Source organism: Argiope bruennichi, chromosome 3 (genome assembly GCF_947563725.1).
Source record: "Argiope bruennichi chromosome 3, qqArgBrue1.1, whole genome shotgun sequence".
NCBI classification, from domain to species: Eukaryota; Metazoa; Arthropoda; class Arachnida; order Araneae; family Araneidae; genus Argiope; species Argiope bruennichi.
This window is the reverse complement of record NC_079153.1, coordinates 145,927,501-145,949,507: the sequence shown is the minus strand read 5'-3', so window position 1 is coordinate 145,949,507 and position 22,007 is coordinate 145,927,501. Positions and strand designations below refer to the sequence as shown.

The following is a 22,007-nucleotide window of genomic DNA, read 5'->3' as shown; positions in this document are numbered from 1 at the left end:
ATTAAAATGCTATTGTTTTATTTGTTATAATGCAAATTTTTTAGATAAAACAAATATATACTTGCTGTAAGAATTTGGATACGATTAGGAGTTTCTGAGAATTTTTGTTAATATATGCCAATTTAAAAGAGATAACGTCACGGAATTCGGAAGCTCTGAAAAGATTAACACTTCGCAGTTAAGGATGTCGCGAGCGTAAGAAATTCAGAAGGCTAAGGTTACGACCACTCAAGGCAAAAGGTAAGCTTGATTAATAAAGCTCAGCTATTGTTAATCGATCAGAGAAATTTATTTATTGAACGAATGCTATATAAAGCACAGCGTAAATATGAAAGACCGCGTTATGTCGAATAAGCGTAATGATAATCAAGACTGGCGAATACCAAGTAAAGGAAATTTAGAGCTCTGTCGTGGCTCTCTCTTCACAGAATTTGCAGACGAAAACATTGTCAATAGTTCGTAGCAAAAAGAAAAAAGTAAACAATGCTGAAGTGACATCTTGAGTCACAAAGAATATAATGTTTTTAAAAATCATTTGTCATGCGGTCCGAAATGACAATCAATGATAGGTGCCGATGAAAAAAAAAAAAAATCACAATTTGGTTGTACTAAAGGGTTAGGATTCATACACACAACTTGCCAGAGGAAACTCGGCTTTTTTAGTTTCAGACAGGCGATCCTTTCGCTACAATAGACAAATATGAATCGAAGCATCGTGATGCTGCAATTCTATTTGAGGACCAAGTAGGAGCTCGGCAAATAACAACGGACTATCCTCCAGAGCCTTAATATATTGTCACGTAGATACTTTAGTATGGAACACAAGGACACACTCAAGAAATAGAGCAAAACCAATTTATTAACTCAACTCTGAACTGAGAGAACACAGTGACTGACAAATCTTCTGGTTTTATAATAGAAGGGAAAGTTCCAGAATACTTTTCTGGAGACAGTAAGAAAAGTCCAGAACACTTGTCTGGTAAACTAAAGAAATGTCCAGAATCTTCTGGAACATGAAATAAAGGGAAACATAAAATCAAGGAATTAAATATTTACACAAACTATGAATCGCATTGTCTCTAGTGGGACTCGAACCCACAATCTCTTGACCACAAGATCAGTGCCCTGACCATTCGGCCATGGAGAGTCTACTACCTCCCTTCAATGCGGCATTGCTCATAACAGCGTCTCGATGTTATGACATTTAATTTCGTGGCTCCAGTTCTTGATCGAGTCACAGGGTCAGTATAAGTCGTCGCTTCTTCACGGGGAGTAGTCTCTTGAGAAAAGTCTCTTTCCGGAACCTTCATACTTTCATAAGAATGTTGGCCGTCTTGTTCTTCTGGGTCATAGTATGGCTTCATGCATAAGACGTGGACAACTTCCTTCCGTTTCCGCCTTCTAGAATTAGGATCGAAATCGGTTACTTCATAGATGACGTCGGACAACCGCCTCAAGACTTGATAAGAGCCGAAGTACCTCTTGAGGAGCTTCTTGGAAAGCCCTTTTTTACGAACTGGAATAAAAATCCACACCAAATCCCCTGGTTCGTATGCCACCATCCGATGTTTGGAGTCATAATGCCGGCGATCTTTCTGCTGAGCCTTGAGAGTTCGTGTACGAGCTAATTGCCTTGATTCTTCTGCCTTATTGATCAGATGACTAACGTAATCTTCTTCTTGGCTGAACTCGTTGGGGAAGAGAGGAAACATCGTATTCAACGGCGTTTCAGCTTCTCGCCCATGTAGTAGGTAGAAGGGCGTAAAACCTGTCGTGTCGTGCTTGGCAGTGTTGTAGGCGAATGTGACGAACGGCAATATCTGCTCTCAGCTCTTCTGTTCGACATCAACTTACATAGAAAGCATATCTGCTAGCATTTTGTTGAATCGCTCTGTAAGGCCATTTGTTTGCGGATGATTGGCGGTTGTCATTCGATGAGTGATATTGCACAGTCGATTAATATCGACACCAGCGTGGACTGGAAAACTTGTCCACGGTCTGTAATTTAACTCGTGGAGCTCCATTCTTAAGGATTATGTCCTCTAATAGGAATTTGGCGATTTGTGTAGCTTCCGCCGTCGGTAAAGCTCTGGTGACTGCGTATACTGTGTCAAATAATCGGTAATCGGTGCATACTACAATTCATTTGTTGCCGTCGTCAGTGTTTGGAAATCGTCCTATCAGGTCGATTCCGACGCGATGGAAAGGAGAGGCAGATGGTGGAATAGGCACGAGATGACCTGGTGGCTTCTGAGGAATAGATTTTCTCCTTTGACATTCTCGGCAGTGCATCACATATCTTCGAACCTTTATGTAAAAGCCTGGCCAATGAAATCGCTTTCTAATTCCATCATACGCCCTGGTGAATCCTAGATGTCCGGCGGTAGGGTCGTCATGGCGAGATTCTAGAATACTGAGCCGTAAATGCTTCAGGATCACTGGTAGAAATTAGTTTCCGGACGGATCAAAATTCTTCTTGTAGAGGACTCCTTCGACTAATTCAAAGTATTCCAGCATGCTTGCTTCGGTACTTTGTTGGTCTCTTATTATTCTTGCCAATTCTGGATCTTTCATCTATTCTTCTGAGAGATTAGTGAATAAAGTGGCACCTATGGAGTACCCAGACCATGAAGCATCGACTTTTAATGGGTTTCTGGACAGACTATCAGCATCTTTGTGTTTCCTTCCACTTTTGTGCACCACTGATACGTCGCATTCTTGGAGTCGCAGCGCCCATCTAGCGAGTCTTCCAGAGGGATCCTTCAGTCCTGTCAGCCAACAAGGGAATGATGGTCAGTGACGATCTTGAAAGCCTTACCAAAGAGATATGGCCCCTCAGAGGCTCACCTACTAGAGGTGAGTACGGGTGTCTGAAACTCCTACGCCAGGTTTGAGTTATACCTCTGCAGTACAAAAAACATTCTGCGCAAATTGTTCATGCCAAAACTGCATTAAGAATAAGCTTAAAACCAAACCACACGAGAAAACATCTGATTCTGACACTGAAAGATCAACGGCTAGTGCTCCTGAAACTTGCAAGCCTGAAAAAAATAGACAAAAACTCAAATCTAGCAAGTCTTTGAAGCTAAAGCTTGCTAAGCGTTGTCTTAAGCAAAACGACCTGCCAATAAAATTGAAAAAATCGGTATTAAAAAATTCAGTTGCATTGGGGTTAGCGGCACAAGGTAAAGTCCACAAGGACTTGACGTCGATTTTTGGTGGCATTACTAATAGCCCAGATATCAAACTACATCCATCTGAGGATGAATCTGAGCTTGAAATGAGTTGCGAAGACTTAGCAACTCCAACTACTGCCTCTTCTCGCCCCTCTTCTAAACCAGTCTTATAATGGGTACATTCCTCTCTTGGAATTGTCGCGGTATTCGGTCCAAACTTAATGACATTAAATCTATTTTAAACAAATTTCATCTTACCTGTTTTGGTGTCCAAGAGACTTTTCTGACACCTAGCATTCTTCTAAAATTACGCGGCTATAACTGTGCTCGGAAAGATGCAGACATATCATCTCATCCTTCGGGTGGTGTCTGTATCTTTACTTCAAATTCATATCCGAGCACACTTTTGCCTTTGCATACACTCTACAGGCTGTGGCTGTACAAGTCCATGTACGGACATTGGTCACAGTTTGCTACATTTACTTACCACCTCACGATGTCATTCGGTTGCAAGATCTTGACAACCTCGTGGACCAGCTTCCTTCTCTTTTTATTTTACTAGGTGACTTAAATGGACAGAGTACTTTGTGGGGTTCGGATAGTACAAATTCTCGCGGGCAACAGACAGAACAGTTTATTTCTAATAACTGTCTCTGTTTGCTCAATAATGATGAGAAGACGTACATCCACGAACCCACACGTAGCTTCCATAGTCTTGATCTGGCCATATGTACACCTGAACTCCTGCCATTCCTCACTCTAACAGTTAGCGATAACATTTACGGCAGTGACCACTTCCCAGTCATTGTCTCTCATGCTGATGGCGGCGGTGCGACTCCTTGTCCACCAAGGCTTTTATTCAGTCAGGCAGACTGGGATGCATTCGCACAATTGGAAGATATCACAGAGAATATGGTCAGTAATTGTGACATCACGGTAGCAATTCAACATGTCATTAACTGCATAATAAGCGCCGCGACTGCTACTATCCCTAAAACTTCCCCACGTCTAAGAAAATTTCGTAGACCGTAGTGGAATGAAGCTTGTCGCGACAGTCATAAGAAGCAAAAACGCCTTTGGAATATTTTTCGAAGGTACCTGACAACGGAAAATCTTGTTGCTTTTAAGCGTGCCATAGCCCTTGCTCGTCGAATACGCTGTCGTAGTCAGAGGGAATCTTGGATTAAATTTATATCATCCATCACATCCTCGACTTCTAGTAAACATTTGTGGAAGAAAGTAAAGGCTGCTAATGGGATATATAGTGAAACCTCCATTCCTGTCTTAAATACGGGAAATGAGATGCATTTCTCCCCATTAGAAGCCAATATTCTTGGTCATACGTTCGCTCAAGTTTCTGCCATAGATTCTTATAGTCGTAAATTTCTGGCAATAAAGAATCGCGCGGAACGATTGCCTTTACGCTTTAATGACCTAAGTACTTCCCTATATAATTGTGAATTTAGAATGTTTGAACTGAAAACTGCCTTATCTCAAGCCCATGATTATCTCATCCCCACCAGATGGGATAACATATAATATGATCCGCCATTTGAATGCAACTTCCCTTTCGAATCTGTTACTATTATACAACAGAATATGAGTTGAACAGAAGTATCCTTCACAATGTCGCGAAGCTATAGTGATCCCAATATTAAAACCTGGTAAGGGAGCATCCAACCCTCTGAACTACCGACCAATTGCTCTGACGAATTGTCTGTGCAAAACCTTTGAAAGAATGGTCAATGCACATCTCATACACGAATTGGAGAAAAGAGAATGCATATCCCCGTTGCAGAGTGGTTTCCGTAGAGGTCGGTCTACGTTCAACAACCTCGTACTATTGGAAACACAGATACGCATCGCATTCGTCAGGAGGAACCATCTGGTCTCCATATTCTTTGATATTGAGAAGGCCTATGACCGTGCTTGGCGCTTTGGCATACTTTCAACACTTTTTAATTTTGGATTTAAGGGAAACCTGCCCATATTTTTACAGATCTTTTTATTAGATAGGACTTTTAGAGTTCGTATTGGTAACGTTTATTCAACTCCTTTTAATCAAGCTGAGGGAGTTCCACAAGCAAATGTCCTCAGTGCCACACTTTTTATCGTCCATCTTAGTCAAATTTTAACTCATTTACCTTCATCTTTACATTCTAGGCTTTACTTTGACGATCTACAAATATCCTGCCACGGAAATAGTATAAATATAATTGAAGGACAGTTACAAACTGCCGTAAACAAATTGGTACCGTGGTGTGATAACAATGGGCACACTATTTCACCGAAGAAGAGCCGATGCGTTCATTTCTGCAGAAAAAGAAATCTTCACCTTGATCCGAATATTCATATTCGGAACATTCCAATTCCAGTTGTTAATGAAATACGGTTTTTGGGAGTGATTCTTGATAAGAAGCTCACCTTCCTTTCGCATGTCTTTTATTTTCGGAAAAAGTGGGAGAGGTTATTGAATATTTTAAAAGTGCTGTCTGGAACATCTTGGGGTGCCGATCGGACCTCCCTACTCAGTATTTACCAAGCAGTCATCCTTTCCCGCATTGATTACGGTTGCATGGTGTATGGTTCTGCACGTCCTACAGTTTTGCGGCGATTAGATACCATATACCATACTGCTCTAAGAATATATTCCGGAGCGTTCCGAACTTCTCCGGTTGAGAGCCTGTATGTCATTTGCCATCAACTCCCTCTTCAATTAAGGCGTCAGAATTTATCTATTTTATATTATTACCGTATAAAGTTCGTTCACAATCACCCCATTTGTCATATGTATCTTCCGGTTGGTCTTCGTAAACTATATGATGCCCGTCCCTCTCACATCCTTCCATTCAGTAAGAGAACCAAATTAATACTATGCGATTCGGATCTTAACGATGTTCATGTTAAAGTTCATGACTCTTTTAGCTTCCCACCTTGGGATATCCCTCAATTTTCTTTTTTAAATCCCTTCACTGGAACCGATAAATCATCAACTCCGATAATTTTCCAACAGCTCTTTCTGCCTCATCACTATCAGTATTGTTCTTTTATATCAGTTTTCACGGATGGCTCAAGATCAGATGGACATGTTGGTTGTGCCATTGTAACTCCATCTGATACAGTGAGCTATCGTCTTCACAACTACTGCTCTGTGTTTACGGCTGAGTTAGTGGCCATTTTTTATGCTCTGCAAAAAATCTCGCCTTCTACTCAGCGTAATTTTTTCATTTATTCTGATAGCATGAGCGCCTTGAAAACACTTTTTTAACTATCATTATCGGATGCATCCGATTGCTGTTCGTATTTTGTTTATACTTCGTTTATTACAAAACGATGGTTTTAATATAATTTTCTGTTGGGTTTCGGGTCATGTGGGCATTTTTGGTAACGAAAAGGCCGACTTGGCTGCAAAATCTGCGACGGCGTTTTTAAGAATCGGACTTCCCTTTTCTGATGTTAAGACAGCAGTTTTTAAGTTACGTTCTATCAAACCTATCATTGGTTTGTGGCCTGTTCTACCTATACGCGAGATGGATGTCAAACTGACTCGTCTCCGTATAGGACACACTCGCCTCACTCACAGGCAACTAATTCTAGGCGAAAAAGCAGTAACGTGTCCCACTTGTCAACTGGATTTTACAGTATATCACATTTTGGTCCAGTGCCTTGCTTTTAATTCTTATCGTATTTGTTTCTTCCATTCACTATCTTTAACTTTAGCAGACTTGGTGGGTGAGAATTGCCACTCGAATATTTTTAACTTTTTAAAAGCTATTCAGCTCTATATTCACATATAGATTATTTTTTGTTTAATTTTTTATTTGTACATTTGAAATCATTGTTATGTTTGAATTTCATGCATCCATTGTTACTTTTAAAAATGTCCGATTTTTACTAGAATCGTCTGTTTTTAAAATTTAAACCTCATATTATATAGGATGGAATTCAACCATATGCTTGGCGCAGTATGGCCAAGATTGGCTCTTGCGCCAATAAACCCAACAACAACAACAACCAAAGAGATATGGCCGAAACTTAGTTATAGCCCATATGGACGCAAGGCATTCTCTTTCAGTTGTGGAATAGTTTCTCTCACCTTCGTCAGAGTACGCGAGGCATAAGCTATTACTTTTTCCTTCCCATCTTGTATTTGAACTAATACTGCGTCGATTCCGCATCCACTCGCGTCAGTGTGAAGTTCCGTTGGTGCATTTTCGTCATAAAGACCTAAGACAGGATCGGAGGTAAGATCTTTCTTTAAGTTATTAAAAGCTTCCAATTGTTCAGGTCCCCAACAGAATTTTGTGTCCCCCTTCAGTAACAACTATAGAGATTCGGCTTTATGGCAAAAGTCCTTTATAAACCGTCGATAGTAAGAGCAAAGTCCCAGAAAGCTTCTGATGTCATGGATATTCCTAGGCACGGGAAAGTCACTCATGGTCTTTATTTTTTCTGGTTCCGGTCATCACTGGATACTAGGTGTCCCAAGATCTTTATTTCTTTTGCTCCAAAGCGACATTTTTTGGATTAAGGACAAGGCCTGCTTTCTGTATACACTGAAGGACGGTATTCAACCTCTGAAGATCTCATAGAATGTTTCTGAGGACACTACAATGTCATCTAAATTGGAAAGGCACATTGTCCGTTTTAAATGTCGCAGAAGGTTATCCATTATCCTTTCAAAAGTTGCAGGAGCGTTGCATAAGCCAAATGGCATCACTTCAAACTTGTATAATCCCTCAAGTGTTATAAAAGCTGTTTTCTCACGATCGGCTTCATCAACTTCTATTTGCTAGTAACCGGAGTAGAGATCCATAGACGAAAAATATTTTGCCCCCTTTAGGCAATCCAAGGTGTCGTCAATTCGCGGCAATGGATACAAATCTTTCTTGGTAATTTTGTTGAGTCGGCGATAATCAATACAAAAACGCCAGCTTCCATCTTTTTTCCTGACCAAGACGGGATGACCATGGACTTTCTGATGATTGAATGAGGCCTCTTTCTAACATTTTGGTTAACTCATCGCTGATAATGCGGCGTTCAGATGGGGACACTCTGTAAGCTCTCTGACTGATAGGTAAGTGATCGCCTGTGTTTATTCGATGTTTCACATTGAGTTCATTTTCTTTCTTGATCGAAAATTTCTGAAAACCTCTGGAATAGATGCAACATTCTTTCTTTTTGGTCGATCCTCAAATCCGGAGCTATCATCGTGGTACATTCTATGACACCTAACTTTGCCTTTGAAGTGGTCATGGAATAAAGTGATCCCTCGTCTATGGTATTTACGCAGTCTTCGCGTAAGGGTTCGGCATACCCGATGCACATGCCTTTAGGGATGATCTGAGGTTCTCCTTGTCCGTTGGCAACCCATAGTTCGGCTTTACCATTAAGGAGCGTAACTATAGTAGACGGAATGGCAACTTCCTTATTTAAGAGGAGCATCCTATTTCCCTCTGCTATTACGTCGATAGCTCGATGGCTCTTACAGCCTAAGAGAGTAATCTTTCTGATAGAACGAGCAGGTACTGTATAGTCTTCCAAGCAGGTACTGTATAGTCTGGAGTTTTGGATTCTCAAGTGACGTCTTGAAACTAAAGCTCGGAACGGCCACAATCTATAACAGCTTGAGAAACGCCCAAAAAGTCCCAACCAAGGGTGATTTCGCGACTGCATTGCGGCAAAACAATAAATTCAAAAGCTTGAGGTCAGCCATTGATTTCGAGACGAAGCGTACATTTTCCCATTGATCTCACGTAATTTCCATCGGCGACTTTTAAAAGAACATTGTTAGTTGTTGGAAACATAACTTTCTTCAATAGACGAAGATACTTCTCCGAAATAACAGAAAATGAGGCTCCAGAGTCCACAAGGGCAGGTACTGGCTCATTATCGACGATTAATTCAATATTGTTTCCGGCAATCGGAGGATTTTTGTCACTAGCAGCCTCAACCCCAAGGAAGGTCGCATCGCTTAGTTTTCCTCATTTCTCCGGCTAGGAGATTGACTGGATCTTCTATATGGCGACGGAGATCTATAGCGGCGTGTCGGCGATCGTTCTTGTGATGGGCCGGGCGACAACTTGGACTGCTTGTCGGCATAGCGTCTTTCATTCGACGGAGAACGGCCGAAATCTCTCCTATGAGCCCGATATGCCTCAAAAATAGCTTTGCGATCTCGGCAGTATCGAACTACATAGCCAGGGCGGCCACAATGGAAACAGACGGGTCTTCTATCAAGAGTGCGTCAGACATCTGTCTTCCTCTGTGGTTGCTGAGCTATGGGCGTAGGTCGTCTGGCAACGTCAGCACAGGAAGCTTGGTTTGACTTTCGTCCACTTTGGTGCTGTCTGTGACAAAGGAGCCAAAGCATTTTCCACTTCCTCTCGAAAAATGGTTTCAATGCCTTTGTCTTGGAGTTCGAGATCGACTGCTGGAGATATGAGGCGCTGGACCTCCGCACGTACTATTTGTCGTACAAGTGATACCAGATACAGTTGTTGGTCAATTGCAGCCATTGGTACCACATTTGGGAGCCTTTCAAATTTCCTACCTCGGATCCTCTTTTGCTACATCTGTTCGATCTTTCTACACCATTTAACAAAGTCCTTTGTAGGGGCTATTTCTTTCGTCAGTAGTGCCTTGTAAACATCTTCAGCGACTCCTTTCATCAGATGGGACACTTTCTCTTCTTCTGACATATCTGATTTGACTTGATCATAATCCCAACACGCTTTGGATGCATGACTGCGTGCTTTTGCCAGAATTTTGAGCTCGATACTTTAGCTCATTTTCTGCCTTCTTTACATAGTGCTGTGTTTTCCCAAATGCCTCTTTTAACATTGATTTGGAAACATCCCAGGAAATCAATTTATCTTCCTTATTTTCAAACCATTGCTTCGCTGTTCCGTCCAGGAAGAAGAATATATTTGCAAGACATGTCATCCCATCTGTTGAATTGTGATACTCTGTCATATTCCTTAGGCCATTTGTTTGGGTCCTGTCCTACTTCTCCTTTAAATACAGATGGATTCCTGTATTGTGGCTATACTGGAGTCAGGATGACCGGTTTAGCCTCCTGTTCTACAGACAGTTTCTTTGTCTTTCAGGGTGGTGGGTTATAAAGTCCAAATTCTGGGTCAAGGCCTTTAAAGTGATTGCTTCTGCGTAAATCCGTTTCCACGCTGACTGGAATCGTACCCGGCGCCTCCACCAAAGACTGTCACGCAGATACTTTAGTGTGGAACGCAATGGCACACGCAAGAAATAGAGCAAAACCAATTTATTAACTCAACTCTGAACTGAGAGAACACAGTGACTGACAAATCTTCTGCTATTATACTAGCAGGGAAAGTTCCAGAATACTTTTCTGGAGACAGTAAGAATATTACAGAACACTTGTCTTGTAAACTAAAGAAATGTCCAGAATCTTCTGGAACAGGAAATAAAGGGAAACATAAAGTCAAGGAATTGAATATTTACACAAACTGTGAATCGCATTGTCTCCAGCGGGACTCGAACCCACAATCTCTTGACCATGAGATCAGTGCCCTGACCATTCGGCCATGGAGAGTCGACTGCCTCCTTTCAATGCGACAATATTGTTGTGATGTTTGGTGACGACTGGAAAAATCAAATCAAAAATTTGATTTAATTCTAAAAATATAAAAATTATCGCCTGGCCAGCATGTAGTTCTGATCTTAACTCAACAAAGAATCTTTGTGGCGTCATCTGTCTGAAACTTTGTAGCAATGGTAGACAATATTCTGCTGTAAATTAAATTCAAGACATCTATTGAGGACGTATGATACAAAGTCTTGCCTCAAACCATGCAAGATTTAGTTTCTTCGAGGATAACTCTTATTTATTAACTAATCAACTAGCATAAATGCACAATGTTAATTTTAAGTTCTGTGTATTTTAATTTCAATTCATTTTTTGTCTAAATATTTGAAATAAATTTACTTAATAACTTTTAAACACATAACTCCTTAATTAATTGATTATTTAATTGTTATTGTAATTAGTTAATAATTTTAAATTTGCTCAAATCAACTTTTATTGTTATAATATTGAGTGCGCACATAATACTTTAATAATAAAAGTCAGGTATTACACAGAACCATATTAGAAAAGCAAATGAAATGTTGAAATCTATGCGACTTTGTTTGTAATTTAAACTTTTGCGTCGCAGTGTATGTGGAGTCTGATTGACAGGATTCGGAAAACTACAAACTGATTTAAAGAAGGCAGGTCCTTCTCAAACCGTCAACTGGCGCTCAACACTTTAGGTAGTAGTTGGAGTGGAGGTTGAAAGCGCATTGATTCCATATTTCATTCCTGTTGGAATCCATCAGAGTCAAATGTGAAAGGATTTAGTGCCAATACGGTTGTCGACCTCTTCATCTGATCACTACGGGAAGTCCATCCCAGACGGAATCTCGTGTAACTTCAAAATGAGAGCTAAATATAACTAATTTATCCCATAACCCTCCTAATTGTCAAATTTCATAAGAGGGGTGTCAATATATGATATATTGTGTGTAGAATTGATCAAAGAGAAATAATTTAATTCTTTTGCAGTTAATTGGGAGTGAAACGAAAAATGAATTCTACAGGGAAATCAAGGACATAACATATTTCAAAGAAATGTTTAATTTTGCCCTTTTTGCAAAAAGCAATTCAATTAGGGCAGTGAATAATTTTTATTTTCATCTTCATTCATTCTCCTCCACTTTCAGCTTTTTATTTGGCACTTGCTCAGAAGCAACGTATTTTCATTAACTCTTAGGGAGATCTACAGCTCTAAATGCCTTACATGCATATTGTAAGCATGCTTTCGCATTTAGACGTCTGGGTAGTGATTAAAATGAGCTGATTAACATAAATATCTAAGAATCAATTAATGAATCAAAAAACTTTTACGGCACATGTAAATATATTAAACATATCCTACTTAGTCGTGTATCCAAAATTTTTTACTACTACCTTTTACCATTTACCAATTGCAGAGTTAAGAATTTCATAGCTTTTTAAAGACTTTCAATTTTTCTAGAAATGTTCTGTTCATTTCTAAAAATTTCATCGTAGATATTTTAGTTTCATAATATGTATCTTAAAATTTTATATTTTTACTATTATGTTAATCTGACCATTCGAAAGATTTCAAAACAGTAGTTTATATTTCTTAATTTCATGGGCAAAAATTATAAAACAGATTATCCCAGGATGAGTTTGAATTCTCTATTTCTTCATTCGTAAGCAAAACAAAGATGAAAGTGAATTCTAAAAACTTCATTTACAATTACATTTATTGCAAGTTAATGCGTAGTGGATTTTTATTATGTTAACAAATATTTTCAGAATGCTAAACATTTATTTTTATTTATTTGAGTAAAGAGATTATTACCGTTATAATAGCTGTAATAATGCATTCCTTATCCTCAGCCAAAGGTTGCTAAGTACTGGCCCGATGACACGCAGGCCTTTGGAGATATCATAGTAACAAAACTTTCTGAGCACTCAATGCCAGAAATCCAGCATGTAGTCAGAATTTTCACCCTTGAGATGGTAAGTAATTGGATATCCTATTTCTTACAATTTATCTCATGATTATTTAAAAAACAAGCAACAAAATAAAAAAAATCTATTCGATGCATTATCTGTTATAAAATGTTATTTAAAGGACATAATATAAATTTTTCTGCTAATTTTTTTTCGAAATAATTTTAATTTAATTTAGTAGGTGATTTGGTAGTTTTGACAAGGAGAATTAATTCAAGATATATACTGTTTATTTTAATTAGAAAATGCAATAAGGAGCACATAAATAAACTGATAAGCCAGTCAGCTAGATGTGAACTGACTGAAAGATTGTTTTCAAGTTTTTCGATCTTGATCCGCCGTACAAGCCCTTTCGAATCATTTGAGTCGAATCATTCAAATCATCAATCAATCATCACACATAAATTAAAAAATGAATGAGTGCACTATTTATACGAAATACCAATCAACAGTTTATTGTGTAATCTTATCACTTGATGTAAAATTTTTCTCTCATTTTTATATTGTAAATGAACATGAAATTTAAGTTCTGGATTCAGGAACAGGAGAGAAACTTCCGCAAATATTAGTTTGAAATTTTTAGCACGAAAAGAAAGTGGAAAAACTCTAAGAAATAGTGTTCTGTTGTAGACTATGAAAAGTGACATATCTAATTCTTAAACAGTAGTTCATCTTCTATTTTTAATTGATGCTACGAGATATAAGCAAGAAAGTATTCAAGCAAAGGTGACATTAGAGTAGTAAAGCCAAATGACTTATGTTCTCGCCCCTCTCATTTTATTTGACTTTAAAAGGAGAAATGCAAATATTTAGTCAACATGGTAGATCTGAAAATGGTCACAGAGTTATTTCACTTCCCAGCAATTCAATTTAAAAACATTTATTATAAAGCTAAAACAAAGTTTTATTGGTTCCTTTAACCTTTCTTTTAAAAAGATTTACTTGATACAGGAAACCTTCGTAACTCAAACCTTTTATGAAAATTTTGTCTTCTTGATGATTCGTCATTGAAGCTATTGAATAAACGCATGAGTCTCTTTTTAAAATGGAGCTTAAATATTTCAACCATTATTGTGATCATTTGTCTTCCATTTCGAAAACTGAGCTTATGTGTAATAGATCTGATTTAATATACACGCAAAGAGACTTCATTAAAAAGAATAAAAAATTCATCATCATATGGCATACGGTTGAGAAAATAGAAATTGAAATGTATATGAATACAAAGACAACAGTTTATAAAATTCATCTAAAAGAAAAATAATACATGTTTAGAAAGAGTAATACAACGAAGAATGAATATGTGAATGAAAGAAAGGACGTTACACAGTATAGAAAGTACAGAAATGTGAACGCATGTTTTTCATTGAAATGTTAAAATCTAATATTAATTTTTTGTACTGATTTTTTTCGACTATAAATTTTTTAAGCGAGCCATAACGACATTTATAACCATTTTTTCCATTTAGTTGATTCACCTAAATTTTTTTAAAAAATAAATCTCATTGTATATCCTAAGCGCAACACAAACTGTTGCAGGAGCTGATCAATTAAATTCGTTTCTTTTTCTGAATAAGAACTTTATTGCTTTTTTTTTTAGGTATCAAATTTACCTAACTAATTTACTGTATAAGAAACGATAATTTTCAGCAACCAATGAAACAATGTCTTGATTAATTTTTGTTTTAGTCTGGGTCAGTTGGATTCCGCATCGTGCGTCATTTCCATTTCACCGGCTGGCCGGACCTGGGAGTGCCCAGTGATCGCTTGTCTGTGTTGGGTCTCTTACAACAAGTCCGAAAATACCTACCCGACAGCACAGAGCCTATTTGTATTCATTGCAGGTAAGAAGGATCGAATTGACATTAATTTTTAAATGCCTAATGGGGTAGAGCATCTGAAATACACAGAAAGCTATAAAACTATACGCAAAAAGCTAAAAAAACATTTTTAAAAAAACCGAAAATCACGCAGCAATTCAGTCCGAAGCCTCGTTGTGAAAAAAGCGCAATTCACGAATCGACAAGTAAACAAAAAGCATTTATACATAACAACAGATACACTTTTGAAATGCCCGACATTTACGACTATCTAATACGGAATCGTAAAACCGATTCGTTCGTTTCAAACGACAGGCAGTTACTGAGATTGGTGCATTTATATCTGAAGTTATGTCCATGAGATAGAATAAGCAAAACATGCTAGATTAATGTATAGAAATCATCCCCTCTTTCTGTCCAACATCGTCTAATCTTTAAATTAAGTACTGATGGATTTCATTGTTGAAGTATTCGAGGGTGTTCCATTGTGCTCGAATTTTATTTCGATCCATGGCAATTCTTTCACCCGAAATTTTTTCCTGAAATATTCGAAATGTTCGCTGGTTCGAAGCAGTGGGAATGAAATATAGGACTAAAAAGTTCTGCAGAAGTCCAATATAATCATTTGAAATAGATAATAATCATTTGCAACCATATTTTTACGCTGCAAAATTTATGTTGTGTAGTTTTTGCCACTGAGCTTGCATGTTTTGTATATTGAAACAAAATTTTAATATAAAATGTTGCTTGTCTGTGAACAGCGCAAAAGCAATAAATGGACATTCCATCAGCAATAAATGGACATTTTATAATTTTTTTTAAGAAACCACTATTCAAATGCCTCTTGCTATCTATCTGCGGCCTCTGAACTTGATAGGACTGCAGCTAGTTTTCATACAGTAACCTTCTTTACAAGAAAGTCAGTCAGAACGGTGTGCTGTTCAGTTTTTCGAAAACTGATAACGAGAGTACTTCACCTGAAAAAATATCGATGATAGAGGGTTCGAATCCCTCGGTCACAACTTATGACAAGTCTGAAAGAAATCAGTCTCGTATAGATTGATTCAGCTGTTGAAAAGTTCGGTGCTTCCCATTCCTGCTAGACGTTGAAAGCTGTTTAATCCAGAATGTAGCAGGCGTGATAAATATTGCCATCTTATTATTCTTGCTATTGAGTCACAATGTTATGCAGTTTTGTCGATCGCCCAGTGTAACTAGGAAAAAATCTGTACAAACGACATAAATTAAACTACTATATTGAACATTATTCAAGAATAAATTAAAAAAAAGGAAGTTAAATTCATTCCGTTATTTAACAAATGAGAATAGATATTTCAATTATCAATACTTCACTTAAAATAATTTTTTATTATTAAAAATAAATTGTTATAATAATGAATTTGTAGTTCCTCTACTTCAATATTATGACACTTAATTGAACTTAGAATCGTGACCCGTCGTTTAAAAAAAACTCACTCTAAGTTTTCTATTTATGTATTGGATTTTTCACTGTGTAGATCTTATTTTATATTCACATAGAAACAATGCGAGACAACAAAATATATTTTCAAATTACTGTTTAAATTTTGGAAATAGTTATACTAATCACTTTTTAGAAAAAAAAATCCTCTCGGTAAGTAGATTCCTTTTCATCTTTCATGTATCTAATTTCAGGCAAAATTAGATCTTGAAAATCACTTTTCAACCTCAAGACAGCGTTTCAAGACAGCGTTTCCCAACCTTTCAGTGTTCGCGGCCCAGTTTTCAATCATAATTTTCATCGTCCCCCCCCCTATTACAATAAAATGTATACAACAGTAACGTATATTGAGTATTTTGAATTCTGTTTTTAAATTATTTTTAACTAACTACCAAAACAAGAGTTAAAGCGAGCCAATGTTGGCGAGAAACCATATCTGGCATTTGCGGGCGGTGAACAGATGAAACGAATGAAAGCGGGGGAAAATTAAATATTATATTTGTAATGAAACCCAAACAGAGAGATAGCGTTAAAAGAATATGAAAGTAGAAAAATTCATTAATGAAAATTAACCTAGACGGGGTGAACTAAATTTAGAAACAGGGAATACTTTTTACGAATAATAAAAGAAATAAAACAGAAGCACGACTAAACAAAAGAGAAAGAAATAAGTAATATTTGTGGAAAGGAATCCACACGACCGATGCCGTCTTGAGCATGAATAGAGCAAATGTTTTCTCATAAGAAGAAAGAAAATATTCGATACGCAAGTTTCAATTCCGGCCAGTCTCATTCGAGTCTATCTTTCTATCGCTATCGAATCTACCGTGATTGTGTATGTTTTATATGTTTTCGTGTTAATTGCATTATTAAATATTCACGGCAGTAGATTTATGCAGACTCGTGGATAAATTTTTAAGCGAAAGTAAGCTAGCATTTGACGATAGTTAAGCATCAACAAATACACAGACAAGCGTGGTTCCGAAAATAAAATCAAAAAAAAATTTCTCAAGAATACTTAAATTTTGAGTTTACCAGTATTGAAGTAAATGAAGAAAGGCTCCCGTGTATCATTTGCTCAAAAATGTTGGCTACAGAAAGCATGAAACCTAATAAACTTAAGCGACATTTGGAAACGCTTCATAGTGAGTACGTCAACAAACCCAGATAATTCTTCGAATTAAAATTAAAATTTGGTTCCAAGGTATACAAGCACTTGTAAAACAAAAATCGCCTCAGTGCGTCTGGACACATTGCGTGATCCACAGAGAAGCTTTGACTTCGAAAGAAATGAGTCCTGGTCTGAATATTGTGTTAACTATGGTTGTAACCGTAGTAAATTATATAAAAATGAGACCCCTGAAATCGAGAATCTTTTCCGCACTTTGTAAAGACATGGGTTCATTACATTCAGCGTTACTATTTTATTGCGATGCAAGATAGTTATAAGGGAATTTTTGCAACGTTTTTATGAATTAAGAGAAGAAATCGCCATTTTCCTAGAAGAAGAAAACAGACCGGAGGCCGAGAATTTTCGCGATGGTTTATTTGTGATGAAATTGAGCTACTTGGTCTTCATATTCGAGAAATTAAATAACTTGAATCTTCAACTCCAAGGAGCAAATATACATATGTTGAGTACGAGTGATAAAGTTAATGCTTTTTGTAGAAAATTGAAATTGTGAAGTAGAAATTTAAAGCAAAAAAACCTAACAATGTTTGCAAATGTGGATGATTGTACTAAAACTAACAAGGCTGAAGAAGAACATGTAAAAGTAATTTTTGTAACCAATGAAAATCATTTAACTGTGCTGGCAAAGAATTTTAAAAAGTATTTTCTTGCTGACGATAAACTGATAGCAAGTTACGAGTGGGTTAGGGATCAATTTCATAAAACTCCCGAAGAACTCTCAATTTATGAGGGAAAAAAAATCATAGATTTCACGACAAGTGGCAAAACTAAAAGACAATTTAGTAATAAATCACTATTTGAATTTTGGGCAGAAGTAGAGGATGATTTTTCTGCACTAAAAACAAGGGCATTTCGCATTCTATTACCATTTTCAAAGTCCTACCTTTGTGAAACTGGATTTTCTGCTGTGGCTTCTTTGGAGACAAAATATAGATCTCGGCTAAATATAGTTACAGAACTGAGAGTGGCTATTTCTAAAATGAAGTTTTCTTCTAAAAAATTTTCTTTGCAAGACAGGCCCAAGGAAGTCACTAATAATTATTAAATTTGTTTTTAATTTAGTATGTTTTGATTAAGGAAGTTTTGATTTAGCAAGTTGTTTTACTTTAATACATTATTAAATATTCGAAACGTATTTTGTTTTCTATGTGTATATGTACTTTCCTTTCAGTCAGTTAATCAATTTTTTAAAATAATATTTTCTCTTGGATATTCTTGAGCCCCCCCCCAATCTATTGTGCTGGCGCCCCCCTAGGGGGGCGTGCCCCACAGGTTAAGAATCGCTGTCTTAAGATATTGCAGTTTGCAGACAGATTTTCTAAGATATTGCAGAAAGTTTCAATCCTTCACCATTTCTATCTACCTTTCCGCTAGATGGTCCATTTGCGAACTCATCCGAGATCTCTACATTTCTAACAACATATTCCAATCTGGTTAAAATCCAAACCATATATATATATATATATATATATATATATATATATATATATATATATATATATATATATATATATATATATATATATATATATATATATATATATATATATATATATCTTAAAATCTTAATTTAAACTAAATTAATTTCCGAAGCTTTATCTTAATTTAGTCCACAGTAATTACATTTTAAAATATTCTCTTATTTCCTGATCCAATTCCACTTCCTTTTTTTAATTAATTGAAGAGAAGCTTTATAAAATTGCTGAATTGGCTAAACGCCAACACTTTTACATGCTCAGCGTGAAGGGATAGAAAAATGTCCAGTAAGCACATTCTTTTAAAAAAGATCCCTGTGTTTCCCTTACTTGTGATTGACATGCCTCAGAAATCTCTATCAGAATCTTAATAATATATTAGCGTTGTAAAAAAATATTTTACCTATCAATATCTCATGTTATATAAGACGAGGAATAATTTATTTCTTGCTTTTTTCCGACTTCTGCTCTTGTTTCGCGCTGTGGAGGACGTGTCTTGTCCGCTCCTTCTTGTAAATAAATCATGCCTGCCTTCCGGTAGAGAATAAGTCGAACTTAAAAATACAAAGTCTCTTCAATGTGTTCGAACCTGCATTCTGCTTCAAATAAAATAATGCTTATATATATATATATATATATATATATATATATATATATATATATATATATATATATATATATATATATATATATATATATATATATATATATATATATATATATATGCAGAGGCTGAAGAGAGAAAGGACACTATTAATTTTTAAATTTCGTTTTTATTCCATCCCGGGAGGCATAATTTTTGTCCAAGCAAAAGTTACGAGGCACATCAACACAGAACGATACAAGAGTGAAAAGAAAAAAAAGCTAATGAAATATTTATCCCCATGATTATATGCTGTGAGAACTTGATAGAGATTTCTTTACACGTGTCGATTTAGGCAAGGGAATTAGTTATAGGTATCTTTTAAAAGAAAGTGTTAGATCGACAAATTTTTATCCCTTCATTCGGAGTGTGGGAACTTGCCGGTCTCAGCAATTTTACAGAGCTTCTTTTGCATTAATTAAATAAAAAGGGTGGAACTGGATCAGAAAATAAGAGAACGTTTTAGAATGAAATTAATATAGTCAAAATTAAGATAAAAATTAGGAAATTAATTAGGATTTAATTTATAATTAAAAGATATTGCATATATATAATAAACTTTTAAACGAAGGGTGGTTTTGTTTTCTAGGGACCATGATTGGTGAAGCAGAAATTTTCCTAACGTCGTATCATGGAGAACTAATGTAATAGGTAGTCCTCCTATAAGAATCTACCTAAAAATTGATTACGATAATATGAAATTAGTCTAGTTTCACTGGGCTAATAAATGCTTCTGCGATTCCGATATGCCAATTCTCTTTTTTTGTAATATGAAAAGAACAAGATTGGAATATTTCACTTTTTTTGAGTTCGCACATAGATCTTCATTAACAATTTTTAAAAAAAATTCAATTCATTAAAAATTTGGTACAATTTTTTGGCCATTGTATATAGAAATCAAATTTTTTTTATTAAAAGGGAACTTAATTTATAAATAAAATTAGCATGTCATAAAGGGATACACGAGTGTTCCAGTCTGAAAAAAAAATCATTCCTGACTGTTTGTAACATCTAAGAATCAGATTAAATTTGTCTGAAACGAATGTCCTTAATTTTTGCAGTGCCGGTGTGGGCCGCACTGGTACGGTTATCCTTATGGATTCGATGATCGAGAGAGCGAAACAAGAGGGTTTGGTCAATTTCCCTGAAAGACTGGACCACATGAGAGTGCAAAGAGTGGACGTCGTTGAGAAAAAGGTAAAAAGCCCAACTTTATTTTAGTACTTTTTAATTTTATAAATTTAATACTGTACTTAATAATGTTTAAACATTGCACAATAAAAAAAGAATATGTTTAAAGAAATATTTAAAAAAAAATACTTTCATACTTTTTTTTCGAGATTTTCGAGCAATTAACTCTGAAAATGTTTTAAATCTATAAGGTTATTACTTATTGTGGATTGGAAAATTATCAAAACTGAGTAGGAATCCTTTTAAATAAAATATCTAAAAAATGTATAAGATCTCTGATCTTTTCGGAAATTCGAAAAGAAGATAAAAGCCTCTATTGCAAGTCGCTTACAATTCATAAATGTTTAAGTTGTATGATAAAGGAAAAATCGTTCTTTACAGAACTTTACGGAAATCATCCTCATGAAGTGGCTATGATTCCAACTTTATGAAATCCACCTCAAATAGTCCTCTTGAAATTTCATAATTACATGTTAATAGCACTGAATTAAATGAAATCGAAGTCTCTTCTTTCTCCTAAGAGAATTATTGCGTACAATAAGCCTGAGTCTTGTTTTCTGTTTTAGGAGCAGTACGTATTTGCCCACCAGGGGGTGAATGATCTCTTCCAGAACAGCACCGAAACTGTCGAATATCTGGAAAAGGTAGATCATCTGCACCGTTCACTGCACAACGAACTGTACGAAAAGGAGTTCCAGAGACCATTATGCATGGGGGAAGCTCTCGAGAGAATCAGGTGGCACAGCCACAGGATCTCCGCCGTGCTTGCAGGTAAACAGCTCCAGAGACCTGTCACGGCAAGATTTTAATTCCACATGCATATTTACATCAATAAATATCAAAAGAATATAGTAATTTATGCATTAGGAACTCAACAAGCAGATCTGCAAAAATTTCTCTATAATTTCATGTACAGATTTTTTAACTTATCAGCAGTACATACTTTGTGTTATATGTTTACTTATTTTGCATCAATGATTTTCGATTATTTTAATTACAAATATTTTTATATTTTCAAAACAATATTCAAAATAACTGGCAGTTTATTTAAACATTACTTTGATAATTTAAGAATTAATTTAGAAAATAAATCAATATTTTCTAACATTTTGAATTTTATAAGTGTTGTGGACTACCTATTTGCTAACGCATCTATGAGAATTTCCATTTTTAAGTGTTTCAAAACTGATTATGGATTTGAAACTTTTGAAATATGATTTTTTAGACTTCTCCACTCTTAATAATTCATTCCTAAGGGAATGGAATTGAAGAAGAATCGACTTAAAAAAAGTCCCACATGTTGTTAATTTAGTTAAGGATTTAAACTACTTAGAATCAAAAGAATGTATAAATTCTAGTCAGACTCAAATAAAGGAATGACTCACCTCATCCAAATCTCGATATTTATTCGGCAGCGATTCATGGGAATACAGAATAAGAATGAATTACAGATTTAAATACAGCG

General features: G+C 36.1%; 1 protein-coding gene across 1 annotated transcript in view; it reads left to right on the top strand.

Annotated features, from left to right (window-relative positions):
- LOC129964165 (receptor-type tyrosine-protein phosphatase mu-like) overlaps positions 1-22,007 on the top strand; it is a 51,576-nt gene that overhangs the window by 18,844 nt on the left and 10,725 nt on the right. The window contains exons 7-10 of the mRNA XM_056078873.1: positions 12,625-12,747; positions 14,431-14,585; positions 20,413-20,548; positions 21,109-21,313. Of these exons, the coding sequence (XP_055934848.1) occupies positions 12,625-12,747; positions 14,431-14,585; positions 20,413-20,548; positions 21,109-21,313 (619 nt within the window). The remainder of the gene's footprint in view (positions 1-12,624; positions 12,748-14,430; positions 14,586-20,412; positions 20,549-21,108; positions 21,314-22,007) is intronic.